Source organism: Parasteatoda tepidariorum, chromosome 1 (assembly GCF_043381705.1).
Source record: "Parasteatoda tepidariorum isolate YZ-2023 chromosome 1, CAS_Ptep_4.0, whole genome shotgun sequence".
Taxonomy (NCBI): domain Eukaryota; kingdom Metazoa; phylum Arthropoda; class Arachnida; order Araneae; family Theridiidae; genus Parasteatoda; species Parasteatoda tepidariorum.
The window spans coordinates 54,452,253-54,469,262 of record NC_092204.1 but is presented as its reverse complement, the minus strand read 5'-3'; the positions used below and the strand labels follow the sequence as shown (position 1 = coordinate 54,469,262).

The window sequence follows — 17,010 nt, the reverse complement described above, 5'->3', positions numbered from 1 at the left end:
AACGTCATTCAAAATTATAACCAATTTCAATTAGCTAGAATAATCAAATTTTAACTGGAGCTTTATGCTAAGTGACTATGCATAGTTTAAATTATTTTCTGACGGCTACAAGCGAAATATGTATTGCTATTTTTTCACAGAATTTTTTTTTCCTTTTAAACAGACTTGATTGGTTGATTTGAAGTGGAGTGATTAATTTTTTTAAAATCATTTTTCCTGATTCGCTCAAGAAGGAACTATCACCAAAAAGTAGTTTATCATCAATGTACAAGCTAGAGTTTTCAAATGAAATCTCAATCGGAGCTCTATAGCTAATCACATTGCAGGTTTCAATAGTTTCTTGATTGCTATAGCAGAATTTGATAAAAAGAGAAAAAGGGTAAATTGAAATTTCGATAACTATCCGATTTGCTGGAGTGATCAAATTTCAACTAGGATTTTGTGCCTGATTAAAATATTAATATTAAAGTCCCAGTAGCTCCCTAATCCGGCCGTGATAACAAGGTATATATTGGTATATATTAGAAATATCAATACCTTACTTTAGGAATTCTATATATACTACTTTTGTAGTAGTGTAGTGTAATTTATAAACTACACTACACTATAGTTTGTCGAGTGTAGTTTGTTTAGTTCTAGTTTGGAGTTTAGTAGCAGTTTAGTGTTTTAAATTAATATGTGCTTTGAAATTCTATATGTTTTGTTCTAAATGTATTTTGGAAATTTATATCAAATTTACTTCGCAAAATATATAATTTATTTTTTTAAACTATAACTTCGAAAAGAGTAATACTTCTAAAATAGTGACATAAATTTGGAATTAATTTCCAACTTTTTATGAAAATCGCAATCGAATTATCAACATTTAAGTAAAAAATGTAACTAAGTTTAAAGCTACATAGAAGAATTTAAAAATAAATTTCATAAATTTGAAGTGTGAAACTTAGAATTCTTGCGCTATCTACATTTTATACAAGAGTCATTTATTTAATGCCTTATACTTTGTAGGTTATTTATAATTTTGTCTCATAATGGCGCATAATAACTAAAATTTTTGGTGGAATTATTTTTTAAATTTTAATTACAGAGACGAATTAAAAATTCATTTAAATTTTAAAGCGATATAATCTCTTAAACTATGGCGCTTTTAGCAAATAAAATGATTTTAGCACAAGTTGAAAAAAATAAAAGTGTTTTTCTTATCAGAAAATATTTTTAAAAAAATTGGTTCTAAAAATTTTTAATTCTTATTTCGATTCGGAAAAAGTAAACTATTCTTGATTACCTCTATTTATTAAAAAGTAGTTATAATATTTACTTATGAGAAATGTCACAATTGAGTATAGCATAAATAAAGAAGCAAGCGGCAGTCACAAATAGTTATTTTTCCTGAAAAAAGAAAAAGAAAGAAATAGCTTTTATTACCTTTTTTTCTATTTAACCGAATAGATAAGCGACCTTTTTCTGGATAATGCATCTTTCTGATAAGAATAGAAAATTTACTTTTAACTCAAATTAATTTACATTTTATTATGCCACAGCTATTCAGCATCTCGGAAAAACCTTTTTCACCCGTATAATAAAAATTTTGAAGACAATTTTATTTTATATTTGGCCTGAATATTACAAAAATTAATAATATAAACATTCAAAATATTAATTTTATAAATATTAATTTCATAATGTATACTGCCTTTTAAATATTTCAGTTTAAATTGAAATCTGACTTATTCAGGGATACCAAACCCCCAAACGCTGATGAGGACATCCCCCTAAACTTAAAAAATTGATCTTCCCCTTTATTTCCGCATACATTTTTTTTCCTTTCAAATGCCCACCCGTGTTAACATCCGTCAGTTCAGGTATATACAGGGCGATTTTGTTGACCTCTCTTACAGGGGCACCATATTAGGTTGGCCAACTGGCCAACATCGCTCCCACAGTAAGAACAGATAGTACAGAGAAGAAAAGTCTTGCCCGGGATTCGAACCCAGAACCTTTCTGATGCAGGGACAGTTCCCCGCCCCCTACACAGGTCGGTCGGCTATTTCCGCAAACAACAAAATTGCAAATAAAATTTTTATTTAACCGACTATTTTTCAGCTATATATCAATTAAATTACATTTATGTAATATAATAGATATATGCAATCTATTATTTATATAATAGATTGCATACAAATAATATATTTATATCAATTAAATTAATGCTAGAGAAATTTCTTAAATATGAATGACCCTTTTTAAAAATCAAAAATATTCCTTAAAAATCTAATTTGCGGTTTTTAAATTACTAAATGGTTTAAAATGTTTAAAAAGAAAGAACCCCCCCCCCCAAAATGGCTATGGAGACTTCTCCCCTGTGGACCTGGGCATCCCTGGTCCGATCCCAACTAATAATAAAGGTTATTTGAAATTTAGGGCTATAAATAAGAATGCAAACAGCAATTTTCATATCATCCCTCAAAACAATCACGTGAAACTGATAAAATTGTTGTGAGTAATCATTGTAAAAGATCTGCTAGAGACAGGACTTGATTGGCGTGATGAATGGAAATATTCACCAATATAGCGATGAAGAGAGGGAAATAGATTTAATTCTTGGTATCTATCAGTTTCAAAAACGAAGCGATTTTTTTTTTAAGCAGTAATGTCACATTAAAATATTATATTAAAAAAAAGTGTTGATTTTTGTATTATTATGCACTTTTACTATCTGCTGAAACAAAACATTGGGGGGGGGGGTGCACTGCCTTGTATGATATAATAAATGTTTAAAATTAGTGATTCAAAAATTTTGTTTTCGTTTTAAAAATTATCGAATCACTATTACAGAACATTTATTAAATCATATTTTATTTAAAATTAAAATTAGGAAAGAAAATTTTACTAAAATATTTTTTGCAGAGCATTTTTATATAGACGAATGAATTTTATAGCTGTGAGTAAAATAGAAAGGGATAAACTGCTACTAATAATACTGCAACTAAAATTCTTAATACCGCCCTATATAATAAAAAGGTTAATATTATTTTTTAATTATTGCAAATTAATTACTGAATTAATAAAGTCAGTAGTTATTTTTTAATTAAACTAAAAACATTAATATTATGCAAAGCGAGGAGAACCAACTTGGCGAATGAAAAGCAAACTAATTTAAATCAGAAAAATAAATTATTCTTTGCCGAGCAAGTCTTTATCTTTTAATAACAAATAAAATAAGTCATAAAATTATTTTTATTGGAATAAATGTGTATAAAATTAAATGGATATAACTGAAATATATTTATTAATAATAAAACAGCAAATTATTTTATATGATAAAGTGAGCACATTTAAATATGAAAATGAAATGAAATGAATTATGAAAAATTATAATTTGCAAGTTATATTCTTATTTACATTGAAGCTCTTAAAAAAGAGATATTTTGTTTCCTAATTTATTAACTTATTTCTTGATTTTATGTATAAAATATTTATTATCAATGATCACAGCTTTAAGTATGATATATTAGTTAATGAAGTACTGTAAAAATGATACTTTTTAAGACAAATCTATGATGTAAAAAATTATGTGATATCAAATCAATGATTTTTTAAATTAAATATTTCTAAATCATTTCAACCATGTTTTTTTTTATTTTTCTTGGCATTTTTCGCTGTTCTTAAAGAAAAACTTGTTATAAAACTATTAAACAGTACGGGGCTGCCCTGAATTTTCGCCCAACTCGCCTGCCCTTAATCATTGCCCGGGTTATCCCTCATTTTAAAATATTCGAAAAAATTATTTTACATAAAAATAAACGAAGTTGCCAAATGAGCGATAGTTTGGCGATGTTATCAAAAGATTCCTTCTCTCTTTAGATACTATTCAGAAGTACATAATTTCACTTTCACTTTAAGCTGACGATATTTATTTCAAATATAATAACAAACCGAATTGTTACAAATAAGTGGTTTATTATCGAAATATAAGATGGTACTATCGTCTACTAGAAACGGTAAGCCTTGATTTTTTATTTAAACCATAATTTATTTCATTGAAATGAAAATTGATGGAGTAAAACTCCTGTCAGTAAATGTTATTGCTTTACACCCTGATATGTATCGAAACCTTTGCCTTAAATAAACTTAAACATTAAGTTAAATAAAATTACAATTTATTTTATTACATAAAAGTTTATTATATTGAACTAAATTGTATTTGTATTAGATTAACAAAAATATTTTTAATGTCTGCCTTGATTTCACAAGCAATATTTCAATTATCAATCTAAAAACTAAACATAGAAGTAGTGGATTACTCAATTGCGTATTTTATGTAGCTATTGCATACATATTTTGTTTCTTGTTTTGGTATTAGCACTTTAGGTATATTTAAGTATGTCAGACTTATAAATATAGTATACTACAGTCCTTAATATTTATGTGTATATTTGTAACGTGCTAATTGTTACAACGCAATTCAGTACTGGTTTCTAATATTTCTCCTAAATTTCAATTTAGGGAAAATCGTTGTAAACAATTTTAAACACGCTCCAAAACTATACAAAATAGAATTTTTTAATTTTCGGCAGAGTTAAAGTTTCTGCCCCTCAATGTAATAAATTTTAAGTCCTATTTTTTAATCGAGTACCTTAAAATGTTTATAATAAATATTATTCATTTCGAGCTGTTATTATCGAGCATAACAGGGAAGAAGAATCTAAAAAAAGGAATTTTAAACTGTCTTCCCTACTTTTTATAAAAAATTATTTTTATAAATAAATATATAATGAAGTGCTTGAGCAACATTTTCAAAATTTTTACTATCTTCAGAAACAAAGCATAAGGGGGATGCACTATCTCTATATGATATAATAAATGTTTAAAAATTAGTATTTCAAAAATTTTGCTTCCGTTTTCAAATTATCGAGACTCTAATATAGAACATTAATCAAATCATACTTTATTCAAAATTTATATTAGGAAAGAAAATTTCCCCCCAAAAAAATTTTTTTGAGCATTTTTAAATAGACAAATGAATTTTATAGCTTCGAGTAAAATAGAAAAGGATAAACTGCAACTAAAATTCTTAATATCACTAATAATAAAAAGGCTAATATTATTATTTAATTATAGCAAACTAATTAATTAATAAAGTCAGTTGTTATCTTTTAATGAAACTAAAAACATTAATAAATTGTAAAGACATAGAACCAACTTGGCAAATGAAAAGTAAACTAATTTAAATCAGAAAAATAAATTATTCATGCCTGAACAAGTCTTTATTCTTTATTTACAAATAAACTTTAAAATTGCTTTTATTTTAATAAATGTGCATAAAATTAATTGGGTATAACTGGAATATATTTCTTGATAATAAAACAGCAAATTATTTTAAATTTAAATATGAAAATGACATGAAATGAATTATGAAAAATTATAATTTGCAAGTTATATTCTTATCAACATTTCAGCTCTTAAAGAAAGAGATATTTTGTTTTTTGATGTATTTACTTATTTCTTGATTCTACGAATAAAATATTTATTATCAATAATCACAGCCTTAAGTAGAATATATTGATGAAGTAGTACTGTGAAAATAATGCGTTATAGGCAAATCTGTGATGTAAAAAATTAAGTGATTCAAATCAATGATTTTTTTAATTAAATAGTTTTAAATCATTCCAGCCCTGCTTTTTATTTTTCATGACATATTTCACAGTTCTTAAAGATTGCCCTCCACTTACTTACAAATCGGCTATAACTGGAATTTTTAATAAAATTAATTTCCGTGACAAAAAAGTTGCAAAAAAAGTTGCAAAAAAAGTTCCAAGTTGTTATTTTAAAAATTACCCTCTTAATATACAGGAACATTAATTGCAATGAATTTTACATTTGAAAATATAAATTATAATAAGTCGTATGAATTATATGTCCAAAGAAGAGTAAAAATATATCCAAGATTTAGCAAATGTAGAAAAACTGATAGTAAAATTATTAATAAGTTCGGAATTTTTAGCGGCTCTGAATATTAGGGATCCTCTGCGGACACCCAACTCGCCTACCCTTATTCACGGCCCTGGTTATCCCTTATTTTAAAATATTCGAAAAAATTATTTTGCTTTCGTTACGCAAAAATAAACGAAGATGCCAAATGGGCGATTATTTGGCGATATTATCAAAAGATTCCTTCCATCTATAGATACTATTCAGAAGTACATAATTTCAGTTTCACTTTCACTTTAAGCTGAAGATATTTATTACAAGTTTAATAACATACCGAATTGTTACAAATAAGTGGTTTATTATCGAAATATAAGATGGTACTATTGTCTGCCAGCAACGGTAAGGCTTGATTTTAGTTTTAACCTTAATTTATTTCATTAAATTGATGGAGTAAAACTGCTCTCAATTAATGTTATTTTTTACACCCTGATATGTATAAACTTTTACCTTAAATAAACCTAAACATTAAGTTACATAAAATTACAATTTATTTTATTAAATAAAAGTTTATTATATTAAATTAAATTGTATTAGATAAGCAAAATATCTTTTATGTCAACATTGATTTTATTAATAATATATCAATTGTCAGTCGAAAAACTAGACATAGATGTAGTGGATTACCTAATAACGTATTTTATGTAGCTTTTGCAAACATATTTTGTTTCCTGTTTCAGTATTAGCATTTTAGGTGTATTAAAGTACTTCAGACGTAGAAAAATACAGTCTACTACTCTCCTTTTTTTAATGTGAATATTCATAACGTGCTAATTGTTACAACGCAAATGTGTACTAGTTTCTGTAATTTCTTCTGAATTCTAATTTCGGGAAAATCATTGTTAACAATTTTAAATGCTCTTCCAAATTATACAAAATGGAAATTTTCTATTTTTATAAAAATTGGAATTTGTTAATGTTAACAATTTTAAGTTTTTTTTTTTCTGAATTGAAACTTTGAAAATATATATAACAATTATTTTTCATTTTCAGCCCTTATTATCGAGCTTAATAGAGAAGAATAATCTAAAATACGAATTTTAAACAGCTTTTCACACTTTTTATAAAAATATATGTTTATAAATAAATATATAATGAAGTGCTTGAGCAACATTTTCAACAAAACATAAGGGGACTCAGTCTCCGTATGATATTATAAATGTTTAAAAATCAGTGTTTCAAAAATTTTGCTTCAGTTTTCAAATTATCGAGACACTAATATAGAACATTTATCAAATCATATTTTATTCAAAATTTATATTAGGAAGGAAAATTTCACAAAAACAATTTTATTTGTTGAGCATTTTTAAATAGACAAATGAATTGAAAACGGAAAAGGATAAACTGCAACAAAAATTCATAATACCACTAATAATAAAAAGGCTAATATTGTTATTTAATTATTGCAAACTAATTACTTAATGAATAAAGTCAGTTGTTATTTTTTAATAAAACTAAAAACATTAATAAATTGCAAAGACATGGAACCAACTTGGCGAATGAAAAGTAATCTAATTTAAATCAGAAAAATAAATTATTCATGGCAGAATGAGTCTTTATTCTTTATTTACAAATAAGTTTTAAAATTACTTTTATTTTAATAAATGTGTATAAAATTAATTGGGTATAACTGAAATATATTTATTGATAATAAAATAGCAAATTATTTTACATTTAAATATGAAAATGGCATGAAATGAATTATGAAAAATTATAATTTGCAAGTTATATTCTTATCAACATTTCAGCTATTAAAAAAAGAGATATTTTGTTTTTTTGATGTATTTACTTATTTCTTGATTCTACGAATAAAATATTTATTATCAATAATCACAGCCTTAAGTAGAATATATTAATGAAGTAGTACTNTTTGTTTTATTTACTTTTATGACTTACTTTGATTGCGCGCGCCTACTTTGATCAAAGTACTTTGATCGTGTCAACCCGCCTTCCTTCTCTCTATACGTACTATTCAGGGTACATAATTTCACTTTCACTTTAAGCTGAAGATATTTATTACAAGTTTAATAACATACCGAATCGTTAGAAATAAGTGGTTTATTATCGAAATATAAGATGGTACTATTGTCTGCCAGCAACGGTAAGGCTTGATTTTAGTTTAAACCTTAATTTATTCATTAAAGGGAAGATTGATTGAGTAAAACTGCTCTCAATAAATGTTATTTTTTTACACCCTGATGTGTATAAACTTTTGCCTTAAATAAACTTAAACATTAAGTTACATAAAATTACAATTTATTTTATTAAATAAAAGTTTATTATATTAAATTGTATTAGATAAGCAAAATATCTTTTATGTCAACATTGATTTTATTAGTAATATATCAATTGTCAGTCGAAAAACTAAACATAGATGTAGTGGATTACTCAATTACGTATTTTATGTAGCTTTTGCATACATATTTTGTTCCCTGTTTCAATATTAGCACTTTAGGTGTATTTAAGTACTTCAGACGTAGTAAAATATAGTCTACTACTCTCCTTTTTTTTATGTGGATATTCATAACGTGCTAATTGTTACAACGCAAATCTGTACTAGTTTCTGTAATTTCTTCTAAACTCTAATTTCGGGAAAATCATTGTTAACAATTTTAAATGCTCTTCCAAATTATACAAAATAGAAATTTTCTATTTTTATAAAAATTGGAATTTGTGCACCTCACGTCAATGTCATTTTTAAGTCTTTTTTTTTTTTTCGGAATTGAAACCTTGAAAATATATAACAATTAATTTTCATTTTCAGTTTTTATTATCGAGCTTAATAGTGAAGAATAATCTAAAATACGAATTTCAAACTGCCTTTCCTACTTTTTATAAAAATATATGTTTATAAATAAATATATAATGAAGTGCTTGAGCAATATTTTCAAAATTTTCTGGAGAAAGTTTTTTAAGTGTAATTTCCTTGCGAAAAAATACATGAAGGTGCTTATAGCTAATATGTTGTTATCTAATGAAACTATTTAACTATCGATATAGAAACAATATTAAGAAACAGTTTGAAAAAATTTAATCTCTATGAAATATAAGTCATAACACTATGTTACCCTAAACCTTTCAAACAATTTATTGCTTTTTATCTTATCTAATGATTTTTGAAACAATTTGATTTTATGTATCCTTTCTGATCTTCAGTCTTATTTTAATTATACTTTAAAAATTTTAATTATGTTTTAAAATTTTGTTCCTTTATTTAAACTTTCAGCTTTTAACTCAATAAATTAATATGAAAAATTTTTTTGTTATGATTATGTTGGTAAATTCTTTTAAAAATTAAGGATGAAAATAAAAAACCAAAAATATATTTTTAAAAGTAAAGTACCTTTTTTATAATAAATTCCACTAGGTAACTTTTATTTACCACTGAAATATTTAATATTTAAAAGTTATATTTGAAGTTGAGTTTGCACAGCTTATATGTATTTATTATAAGCCTATTTCAAGCCCTCAATTCAATCAATTTGTGTTAATATCCTTTGCATAATTATTGTGTAATGACGACGAAGGTGAAAATATTTAGAGAATTATTCACAGTGAAGAAAAAATATTTAATTATTTTTTGTTATTTTAGATCTTTGAATTTGGCACTCACAGAATATTATTTGAGCTTTTGCTTTAAAAAAAAAAGAACAAAAAAACTACCGCATTTGGTTACTTTTTTTTAAAAATTTTCATTGAGTAAGAGTTTGCAGTTAATACAATACGACTTTGCATTATATATACTAATTTTTAATTATAAACTTCTTACAATTATCCATTATAATATTATTACCTTGCTCGCATCCATTTTCGGGCCAATCCTTGGTCCCTAACAAATCGAACGAGCTTCAGTACAGCAGTGAGAATGAGCCATAAAAGAAATCCCTATACTTGCATTTTTAACTCCCTTTGGGCTTCTGTTTTCATTTCTTATAATCTGGCAATCTTGTTGCGAAAATATTTTAATTCATTAACATTTTATCCTGAGAAAATCATTTATCCTGGAATTCATTATTATTAATATTTTTTTTGTTGTGAATTTGGCGTCCCTCTGTGAGGCTGCTCGTGGGGGGTTGTCCCCCTTCCCCCCCCCCTTTCAGCTTGCTATGCTACTGCAAGAGAAGGAGGAAAATGATTATATTAGAAGCTAAATTTTTTAAGTAAAAAATGTAAAACAAAAATTATTTAAGCTCATCTCCCTAATCACATTTAAATGACAGAAATATTTTGTATTAATTTTCATTAAAAACAGATTAGTAGGCAGAGTTTCTAAAGCTTTCACTTGATAGTTAGGAAGTTACACGGTTTGGCAACTTTCTGAACTCTACCTGTCAACTCCTTTTAACAAAAATTTTGACTGTAAATATTTTTATTGTTCGTTGTTAAAATTTTGTTGATAAATTATGTGATTAAAAGCTTGAATATCTAGAAAAAAAGTTCTTAAAATTGCAAAAAATAAAGAAAAAAAATCTGGAAAATTGCATTAGTTTTTGTATTAATTTGATGGTAGAAATACTTCCAAAATTTCCCTCCTTTCTAGAACTATTCACTTTTGTAGTCTCCCAAGTATAAATGTGGAGGCTAGGATAATTATTTCCGTTGAAGTTTAGTAGCTCTTCGCGAGAAAGTTTGGAAAATTAACTGTAAGAGGCTTAAGAGGAAGCTATGCAGCAGGAGAAACTTTTCATGGCAAATTCTGTTTCGCCTCCAATGGAACTTCTAAATAAAGAGAAAAGGGAGTTCAGGGAAACCTAGAGTAAAGCAAGAAATTCAAAATGCGGAAAAATTATTTTCAAAATACAAATAAATTATTGCAAGATACTTTCCCACTGTGAAATCCTGAGTAAACTAGAAACTTGGTACTTTCCCACTGCAAAATCCTAGATGAACCAGAAACCTGGTACTTTCCCACTGTGAAATCCTGAGTAAACCAGAAACCTGGAACTATCCCTCTGCGAAATCCTGAGTAAACCAGAAACCTAGTACTTTCCCACTGCGAAATCCTAAGTAAATCAGAAACCTGGAACTATCCCTCTGCGAAATCCTATGGCAAAAAAACTGATCCAGGTGATTTTTGACCTCATTTTAAGTAAAGGTATTACCGTCTAAATCTCGTACAGCATTTGTACCTTTTCGTTAGTAAAAAGTAAAATATGCCAAAAATGCTGCTTTTCATTTTCAATCAGTCTTGAAAATGCTTTTCATTTCATTCTAAGAGTCAAACAGAAAGTACTGCGTAAAATCAATCGAACTTTTTATCGAATAAAAGCTTTCCAAATTCATTATGATTATACTACTTGAGTGTGAAATTTACTGCGAAAACTAATCTATTGGATTTAAAAAATAAAAATAAAAACGAAAATACTTTTTTAACTTAACAAAACCGCGACAGCACTGTTTTGTGAGTGCGTGCGTTATTTTTTTCTGTTGACTAGTATTATGAAAATATTTCAATTAAGTATTCCTAAATGAAAACTAATAAAGATGATTTTCTTTGAAAGCTTCACCGGAAGAAGAACAAGAGCCATGGCAGACGAAAGTTATTTCACTTGCTGACGGTATTCGCCACATATGTGCAAATGAAGAATTTTACGATGTTATATTTAATGTTAGAGGTCATAAATTCAAGGGTCATCGTCTTATCCTAGCAGCTATGAGTCCCAAATTTAAAAATATGCTTCTCAAACCTGACTCTCCTAGTGAATTCCATGATTCAAGTTCTATAATTGGATTTCAAATTTTATGGAGGTAAGCTAAATTGTGTCCTAAAAACTGACGGACATTAAAAGACATTTTATTAGCAAGTTTGTTTGATAGGACATACATTTATCTTCACAGAGTTACTGTTTTCCGATAGATGTCCTTGCGAAATCTTTTAAGCAATCAATATCACATTATAATATTTTTGAAATGTTCATCATAAGCCATTATTTTTGGAGAATGAAATTGGCACAGGTAACAAAAAAAAAAACTGCGAAAAGGAGACTTGCATATAGAAAACTTTATTAACTAAGGATTCTGTGATGGCACTAATGTCCTATCTCGTGAATTTCCCCCGTAGGAATTGTTTTTAAAACATTTTAATCCTTAAACAGTTGACTGTTATAATTTTTTGAAAACCCTCGGTCTGATCTAGGAAGCCTGGAAATTATAGATCAGGGGTTTCCAACTTACATGAGGCCAGGGGCCACAATTAAAAACACAAATCAAGTGGCCGCAACTTTATCAAAATTTTATGTAGGACTCTTTTATGTTTAAAGGAACATTAAATATTACTGTCCGATTTTTGCCAAGTTGTACAAAACAAAAGTATTGAATTACAAATTAAAATAAGAAGTAGATTTTTAAAAATATTTGATTGCATACTAAAAAAATCGGGCTACAATAACTTTCATGTGCACCCATGTATTAAGCAATTAATGTGCAACAGATATCTAATTGTTAAGATATAAGACTTTGAAAAGGTTGGTATTTAAACTTACATAGTAGCACACAAAATGTTCAATGACAAAATTCAGGTTTGTCTGCTGCAACCACCAGAGAATAAATATTTACATATTAAATTTACAAATGTGTGTGTAAATATTTTCGTCCAAAATGAGTGGTTTCAAAAAGTTAAATCGAAGAATTTCTTCGAGAAAATTTCTGATACACACATGCTAAATTATATTCGCAAAATACAAAAAAATGAAATAAAGAAAAGCAACATACATGATTATTTATGTATTTGAATAAATATTTTCTTGGATGCAAAACCTGAGAAATAATTTTTATTTGCACCGTTGGTATGATAAATTTCACAGAAACAAAGAAATTAGGTTTTTATTAACTAGAAAAGTATTTTAAACCCATATATATTTTTTACGAAAATTGTCAGCAAAAAAATGACAACTAATATATTTTAGTTTGCGGGCCACAAAAAAGTCTTCGCGGACCGGATGCCCGGTCCGCTAGTTGGAAACCACTGTTATAGATCTCGAATTTGAAGCCGGGATAGCTTGGTTGGTAGGGCGTTGAACCCATGTCCAAAAAGTTATGAGATGTGTTTCATCGATACCTCCAGAAATTGTACACGATGAATTGACGCGACTCCCACCCTCAGTGATGACTCCAGGTTCGATTCTCAGAAATGTTTGTTTGTTGTTTGTTGTTAATTTACGTCGCACTAGAGCTGCACAATGGGCTATTGGCGACGGTCTGGGAAACATCCCGGAGGATGATCCGAAGACATGCCATCTCAATTTTGATCCTCTGCGGAGGGGATGGCACCCCCGCTTCGGTAGCCCAACGACCTGCACGCGAAGTCGAGCACTTTACGGTAGCACAGTTTAACGAGGACCAATACCGCACACCCTCGGTCCCTACGCAGACTGATCCAAGTGGGTCACCCACCCGCACACTGACCGCAGCCGGTGATGCTTGACTTCGGTGATCTGCTGGGAACCGTGTCTTAACGATCAGTCCACTGCGGGACCTCAGAAATGGCTAGTAAATTAGCATGTTGCTTTTCGTCAGCTTCAGTGCGAACGTAAACTATTCTTAGTGGTAGATGGATCACGAACCTTACGAAGTCGGGCTAAGCATGGGAATTATTCGTGGGTTTTTCTTTTTTTCATCATGCAAATGAAGCACATTTAAGCATTGTTAATAGTCGAAATTCCGAGCTGTTTAACACCGTTGATAAAATAAAATTAAAAAAATATTAAATATTCATTTAATTAAATTATTAAGTTTTAAATATTTCTCATAGAATACTTTTTACAATATTCTAATAAAACATTTGTTAAATAATGATTATGTTTTATAGATTTATTTACACTGATGAATTGGGAACTACAAAACAAAATGAAATACTGGAAGCTTATCGAGTGGCTAAGGCTTTTGAGCAGTCACAACTAGTTGAAAAGTGTGAGGAAGTTATTGGATCTATGGAAATATCTGTGGAAAATGTTTCCTCTATGCTCAATCAAGTGCCTGATATTGATTTGTTGAGAGAACGGTGTCTTCAGTTCATCAGTCTGAACAATGTTGATGTGTTAAATTCTGCTGATTTTCTGAAGGCTACGCCTAATACACTTCAAGATATTTTTAGGCACAATTGTCTTGCCGATGTAAGTTGTATTCATTAAACTTTTCTTATGTGCTAACTCACAGTTGAAACGCTATATCGAGTATCTTATACTCCAAAAGCATTTGTGCTAGGTTTCTGAAATTTAGAAATTCAGAACTTCGATTCGTGATTACGTAAATAATTTTAATTTACTTTTGTCGTTATCTTCGAATGCAAATAATCATGAACTACTATTACAAGTTATTTTGATAACAGATAAATATATCATGATTATAATAATAGTTATTACTCGTCGTTTTGAATCTCAAGTTGTATATGTTACGGTGAAACACCGAAATCTGGAGAATGTCGACATTCACCGGTGAATGTCAACATTCACGTAGTCGCTTCGTGTATATCCGAAATATTTGCTAAATACCCTTATTTCTGACTCTCACCGGTAAATGCCAACAATCACATAGTCGCTTTGGTGAATGTCCGAAATATTCGTTATATCCAATTTTATATTAATTTATTCGTTAATATTATTATATTTGTTTGATATATTTATTCTATATTTTAATACTTACTGACGATAGATTAGAAGAAACATCAGTGTTTGGAGTATCGGGCAAATATATACCGGCCAATGGCACTTGATCTTAAAAAAACATCAGTTAGGGATATACCGGGCAAATGTATACCGGGCAGTGGCACTTAACCTTAAAAAAACATCAGTGTTGTAGGGTATACCGGGCAAATGTGTACCGGACAGTGGCACTTAACCTTAAAAAAAACATCAGTGTAGAGTTAAAATATCGAATAAATGTAATTATATCCACGAATAAATTCGTATCAAATCGAATGTAATAAATATTTCGGACATTCACCAAAGCATATCTGTGATTGTCGACATACACCGGTGAGGGTCCGAATGTAATGAAATATTCGATCTTTCACCGACGTATTTGGTGTTTGTCGACATTCACCGGTGAAAGTCAACAACCACCGACTTCGGTCTTTCGCCGTGACATATACATTAATTCTATTCTAGCATTAAACATAGTTTCATATTGACATAGATGTTTTGCTGTAAAATTTTAGCATTTAAGAATCCGAAACGAGTACTCTACTGCTTTACTGGAGTATCCAAAAGGTATGGAAATATAGGTTACTTCAAAAAATGTTAAAAAACACGGGTCATAATTACTTGTAGTCACTATTACCTTGCAGTTATAATCGTAAATTATAATTATCTTTAGTCTTAATTACCAGTAATTTGTTATTTTCTAATCATAAAGTAAAATATAAACTCTTTTGTAATCCTATGTCTTTGTCTTAGTTTTAACGAAAAACGGGTAAAGCGCTTAAATATTGTTGTAATTTTCAAATTATTTTATCTCATTTAATGTTATTTAGAAAAATTTCAGATATTATGAACATTAATTTGATATTCTTAAGAGTTTATATTTTAATCGATTTTTAGGTTCCTATTCTGACACTTCAGAGCAACATCCTACGTTGGGGCTGCAATCAGTTTCCTGAAATGGAAGATTATAAGCTTGTAAGAGACCTTCTGATGAATATAAGGGTCCTTGGAAAATTGAAAATACATAAGTTAAAGGCGGAGGATTTAGCTGAATTAACGATTCAATATCCCGAGCTCTTAACTTCAAAGGAATATCAAAAGTTCAACGTTCACGTTTTTAGGCCAGACTACCCTTTGCCTGAATGGTGTGATTTAAATGATTAAGAAAATTTTTCTGACGATTCACCTCATTTTTGTTAGTTTTGATAAATATTAGATGTAGTGTAATCTTTATTATAATAGATATCTTGCCTGTGGAATATTTTTTTCTCTTTATGTAATTAATTTCATGTTTGTTCTTATTTTATGATAAAAATATATCATGCTATGTTACAGTTTGCTTGTACCAGTTATTATCAGGATTAATAAAAGAATTTAATAAAAAATTAAAATACTTTAAATTTCTTTATTTGAGGCAATAATTTTAAATTATTTTGCTGTTATTATATATATACAGGTATGGGACAAAATAATAGGAACACCTGTACATAGTATCACTATGCACAGGTGTTCCTATTATTTTGTCCTATACCTGTATATATTAGCGATGAAACTTGTTGTCTTGGCCGACTGCTAAAGGCGCACATTTGGCAAGTCCAGGGTCCTGAGTTCGATTCTCTAAATTCTCCTGATTTCTAACAAGACTTCAAAGGCATTTTAATAAACACAAATAAATTAAGATTTGAGTTATTATTTTGGAATGTTCTAGAACATTCCCTTACGTCATTTCCGTTTACCTAATTACACTGTATCCAGGGCCTGATTACCGAAAAGGCATAGGAAGCAAGTGCTTCCCCTGTAAAATTCTAGGGGGGCCCCCCAAACGACTGAAATTAAGGGCCCAATTTCTTATTTTTGAAAATGTACTAGTGACTTATAACTGCACTAGTGAACGTTCATTTTCTGTATTGAAAAGAATAAAAAATCGGTGGAGATCAACTCTTTCAAATAATAAATTAAGTAGTTTAGCCCTTTTGGGCAAAAGAGAGCGATATTACAAATAGGTTACAATTTGCAGATATTATTGAAGGTTTTGCGAATTTAACAGCGAGAAAAAAACATATGTAATGGTAATAAACCTATGAATTTTCTTATTTCTTTTTTCTCTATCATTGTGCTCAAATTAATTTTACTCTGCTTTTTATTGTTGAACTAAACACACAAGACTTTTAAATAACTATCAGTACGAAAAATATTTTTGTTTCATGTTTGAAAATTATTTGGTATGATTTTTCTGGTGCAGTAACAATAATTTATGCTGAATTAGAATTTTGTGTTGTTCTGCCACTAGTAAACGAATTGGCGTAAAATAAGAGACTAATCTTGCAAAGAACCTTTCGTATAACAACAAGTAATTTTATAATTTAATTTATTGGAATATTTA

At 28.5% G+C, this 17,010-nt stretch overlaps 1 protein-coding gene across 3 annotated transcripts; it reads left to right on the top strand.

Annotated features, from left to right (window-relative positions):
* Window positions 1-3,841: 3,841 nt before the first annotated feature.
* Window positions 3,842-16,018, top strand: LOC107438006 (BTB/POZ domain-containing protein 9). 3 transcript variants are annotated; one of them, XM_016050160.4, is made up of 4 exons: window positions 3,842-4,001; window positions 11,490-11,736; window positions 13,796-14,099; window positions 15,525-16,018. In XM_016050160.4, the coding sequence occupies exons 1-4, from the start codon at window positions 3,977-3,979 to the stop codon at window positions 15,789-15,791; spliced, it is 843 nt and encodes a 280-aa protein (XP_015905646.1). In that variant the 5' UTR covers window positions 3,842-3,976; the 3' UTR covers window positions 15,792-16,018. The 3 variants fall into 3 exon arrangements, with proteins under 3 accessions (XP_015905646.1, XP_015905648.1, XP_015905647.1); XM_016050162.4 differs by lacking the exon at window positions 3,842-4,001 and adding an exon at window positions 6,192-6,330; XM_016050161.3 differs by lacking the exon at window positions 3,842-4,001 and adding an exon at window positions 7,907-8,089.
* Window positions 16,019-17,010: the final 992 nt, after the last annotated feature.

Bases quoted from the DNA above. Each gene is read 5' to 3' on its own strand.
- LOC107438006 (XM_016050160.4), top strand. From the start codon at position 3,977: ATGGTACTATCGTCTACTAGAAACG. The intron at 4,002-11,489 runs GTAAGCCTTGAT...TTTCTTTGAAAG, and splicing joins ACTATCGTCTACTAGAAACG to CTTCACCGGAAGAAGAACAA. The intron at 11,737-13,795 runs GTAAGCTAAATT...TATGTTTTATAG, and splicing joins GGATTTCAAATTTTATGGAG to ATTTATTTACACTGATGAAT.